Genomic DNA, 4,179 nt, shown 5'->3' on the forward strand with positions numbered 1-4,179 from the left:
GAGGCCCTCACACTGCAAACGGGGAATGTATCGTTTTTGCTACAACTGCAATATGTGGTATTCTTTTTTATGCATTAACATTTTGTTCAATATTTTGTATGTCGTTGTAACGCACGGACATCTATTTAGTATATATATATATATATATATATATATATATATATATATATATATATATATATATATATATATATATATATATATATATATAATAGCCAGTCATCTTGCTGAATGATCGAGAGGGATCATGCATATTAATCCATTGATAGATATACAAATGCTGTGTTGTCATGCTCATGCACCGTTGTTGTTCTTGGAGCAAGAAGAAGGAGAAGCCGGCGACGGTGGGTGGTGGAAATTCAGCTGCGCGGGCGGCAGCAGGCTGTTCAGCAGGTTCCAGTCCACCGTCGTCGGCTCCGCGGCGGCGTGGTCGTTGGCGTTGTAGCTATGATGATGCACGCCGACGACGTCGACTGCGGGGCTGTGGAGCGGCGGCGGCATGTCGGCGAGAAGCTGCTGCACGTGCAGCTTGGACTCAGCCGCCAAGGGGCTGCCGCTGCCGCTCATCAGCTGGGCAGGGCCGTCGTCGTAGCCGAAGATGGGCGGCGGGTAGTAACAGCCGGCGGCGTGCCTGAGCATCATGTGCTGGTGCTGGTTGGGCATGGGCTTGTGGAAGGCGCGGCACACGACCCAGCCTTCCTCCTGGGCGTGCTCGTGCTCGTTGCCCTGCAGCCGGTACTCGTGGATGATCCAGTCCGTCCTGCGGCCGTTGGGTGCGCGGCCGCGGTAGAAGACCAGCGTCTTGCGCATGCCGATGACGGCGGCGGTGGAGGAGGACAGCACCGGCTTGTCCCTGCCGGTGGCCTTCCAGAACCCCGCGGCGGTGGCGCGGTTGGTGCGCGTGCCGCTCGGGTACTTGCGGTCCTTGTAGCTGAAGAAGTAGTACTCCGTCGGCTCCTCCTGATCCTGGCCGCCGCCGTAGTAGCCGCACCTCTCTACATGCATGCATGAATCAACGACCTCTCTATATGTATTCCATTGACCACTGCTAGCTAATATATATGTATATAGGGAGCATGTATATACCCTGGAGATCCCATGGCTCGATCCTGTAGAGATCGACCTCCCGGACGATGTCGAGGTGGATCTTCTGGCAGGCTACCTTCCTGGCCAGGTAGTACCCCACCAGCTCCTCCTCCGTCGGGTGGAACCTGAACCCTGGCGGCACGCACGCACCTGCTGCCTGCTGCTGCTGCTGCTCATCATCCTCCATTGTGTTGCTCGATTGATCACTGCACCGATCGATTGATGAAGATGAGCGGACGAGCTGGTCGATCGATGGACTTGACGACGAGCTGCTGTCTAGCTATACTAGGCGCGCTGGGCCGGGACAGATCGAGATGGAGAGAGGGAGAGAAATTTGCATTGTCCTAGAAATATATAGCTACCAGCTGCAGGGAAATAGAATTGAAAGATATATGGGTACCAGCAGCAGCTAAACGAACGAACTTTTTGGAGCGGAAGGTAGAGTAGTGTACTCTGGCTGGATCGGATCGGATAGCTTGGAGTGCACTTCAGGCCTCTCTCTCTCTCCTCCTCCTACTAGATCTCGCTCTCTGCCACCAGCTTGTACTACATGTATTATATATATATATATATATATATATATATATATATATATATATATATATATATATATATATATATATATATATATATATATAACGGGAGCCCTGGGCTTCCAATAGTTAAAGGAAGCCCAGGCCGACTACCGTGCAAACTGGTTCACCCAGCACGTCCAAACAGGCTGTCGGGTGCGCCACCTGCCCCACGTCTGTTAGCGCAAAAAAAGGAATGCATGCATGAGTCAAACACGATCCAATGCATGCGCATAAATTTAGGAAAGATATGTGCGGCAGTTTCTGTTTTTAAATCCTTTAGTTCCTCCATAAATTTAAGATCGCTAAAACAGCCATGCAGCTAGACGCGTAAGGACCATTTTATGATATATACTGAGACTAAATATGCTACACTGTGTTAATAATTATGCAATTCGATATACTGCGTAAAAATCTGTTACCAGCTGCATGCACACGAATTTATGATAAAATTAATGTGCAATGAAAGGAAATGAATTACACGCATAGAAACAAAAAATCGTATTTAATGTTTTATTTTCTTCATAAATATAAGATCCCTCCAACAGCCGTGCAGCTAAAACACATTAAATCTAGTTTATGATATATACGGATACAAATTATACTACATGGTGTAAGTATTTATGCAATTCGTTACACTGCGTAAAAAATCTGGCATGTTGTTCACTGGTGGACGCACCTCCAGGTTGGAGCGTAATAACCTTAAGTTTTGAGCATAAAATCCCTCAATTATAAGCGTATATACCGAGCCAATGTGAGAGGTTGATAGCTCTAGTAGTTTGTTATTACGATCCTATTTTTATGGCAGATCCGAAAAACATGGCAGCCGCGTGCATGCGGTTATACAGATCCTAAAATTATGGCAAAATGCATGCATGAGTCAAACACGTTCCCTTGCATGCGCGTAAATTTAGGAAAGATATGTGTGGCGGTTTCTATTTTAAATGCTTTATTTCCTCCATAAATTTAGGATCGCTGCAACAGACATGCAACTAAAACTCGTAATGACCATTTTATGCTATATACTGATACTAAATATGCTACACTGTGTAGATAATTATGCAATTCGGTATATTGCGTAAAAATCTGCTACAGGCTGCATGCACACGAATTTATGATGTATACTGAAACAAATTATACTACACGGTGTAGGTATTTATGCAATTCCTTACACTGCGTAAAAATTTGACATGTTGTTCACTGGTAGACGCATCTCCGGGTGGAGCGTAAAAACCTTAAGTTTTGAGCATAAAATCTCTCAATTATAAGCATAAATATCGAGTCAATTAGAGGTTGATAGCTTTAGTAGGTTGTTATTACGATCCTATTTTTATGACAGATCCGAAAAACATGGCAGCTGCATGCATGCGGTTTCTATTTTTATACAGATCCAAAAATTATGGCAAAATCGTGGGAGTTTCCATTGCATGCGCGCAAATTAAGAACATCATAAATCAAGGAATTGTCTTTCCAATGTGCATGCAGTAAACTGATATACGAACTCTGTGTTAAAGCATAAAATCATACAGTTTTTAGCGTAAATAATACATGTGGTGGGCATAAAACACAATAAACGAAAAGAAAAATGCGCCGGATCGGAGGACGTCACGCGCGATCATCGCTGCGCGCATCTCGCCCCTTCTGTGACGTCGTTCGCTCGAACAACGCGCCTCATGCGTCGCCGTCGCTACTCGCACGTCGACGGGCGTCGCTTGCTCGCCGGCCTTGGAAGTGCCGCCTCCTCGGGGCTTCGGGGACGCCGCCGCTTGCCTGCACAAGGGCCTCGCTGCGAATCGAGGAACCTCCGCCACCGCGCGTCGAGGTAACGGAGTTGCGGCCACCGGCCTGGGATCCGCCGCCGCTCGCCCTCTGGATCGGGGGCCGCCACCGCCAGCCTGGGAACCGCCGCCACCGCATGTCGAGGTCGGGGAGCCACAGCCACCGCAGCCACTGGCCGGGGTCCACCGCCGCGCGCGCTATCGGGCAACCGCCGTCGCTAATGAACTGAGATGGAGCGTGAAAAATTGAACCCTAGCACTCCGGGTCCTGTTTTATAGACGTCCGGATGTGGTCCGGCTCGACCGGATTGCATTGTCTGGCCCGGGCTTCCTTTAGTTATTGGAAGCCCAGGGCTCCTAATATACAATCTCTATATATATATATATATATATATATATATATATATATATATATATATATATATATATATATACTGTATTTATATATTACACCTGGGTGCATTCAATATAGAGAATGCACCCAGGCCGAACCTATGTGCCAGGTCCGAGCCAACCGTTCCACCCAGGCCGGTTTCGTCCCTCCCGCACGCTCCGGACAGAACCTTTTCATTTTCCCGCCTCCGCCCCTCTTTCTCCGCGAACGGCTCCTCCGCGAACGGCTCAACCTCCTCACATAAGTTGCAATCACACCAGACTTGCAGTTGCAATTATACCAGACAGCAGTTGCAATCATTGTTTTGTTTTAACAGATTTTTGGACATAGTTATATAGAAGTTGCAATC

At 47.4% G+C, this 4,179-nt stretch overlaps 1 protein-coding gene across 1 annotated transcript; it reads right to left on the reverse strand.

Moving 5' to 3' along the window:
* Positions 1-224: 224 nt before the first annotated feature.
* On the reverse strand, positions 225-1,548 carry LOC103653304 (NAC domain-containing protein 30). The gene is made up of 2 exons (XM_008680242.4): positions 1,087-1,548; positions 225-995 (listed from the first exon to the last, which is right to left on the reverse strand). Exons 1-2 carry the CDS (start codon positions 1,271-1,273, stop codon positions 295-297), a joined length of 888 nt encoding a protein of 295 aa, XP_008678464.1. The 5' UTR covers positions 1,274-1,548; the 3' UTR covers positions 225-294.
* Positions 1,549-4,179: the final 2,631 nt, after the last annotated feature.

Source organism: Zea mays, chromosome 4, assembly GCF_902167145.1.
Source record: "Zea mays cultivar B73 chromosome 4, Zm-B73-REFERENCE-NAM-5.0, whole genome shotgun sequence".
Lineage (NCBI taxonomy): Eukaryota > Viridiplantae > Streptophyta > Magnoliopsida > Poales > Poaceae > Zea > Zea mays.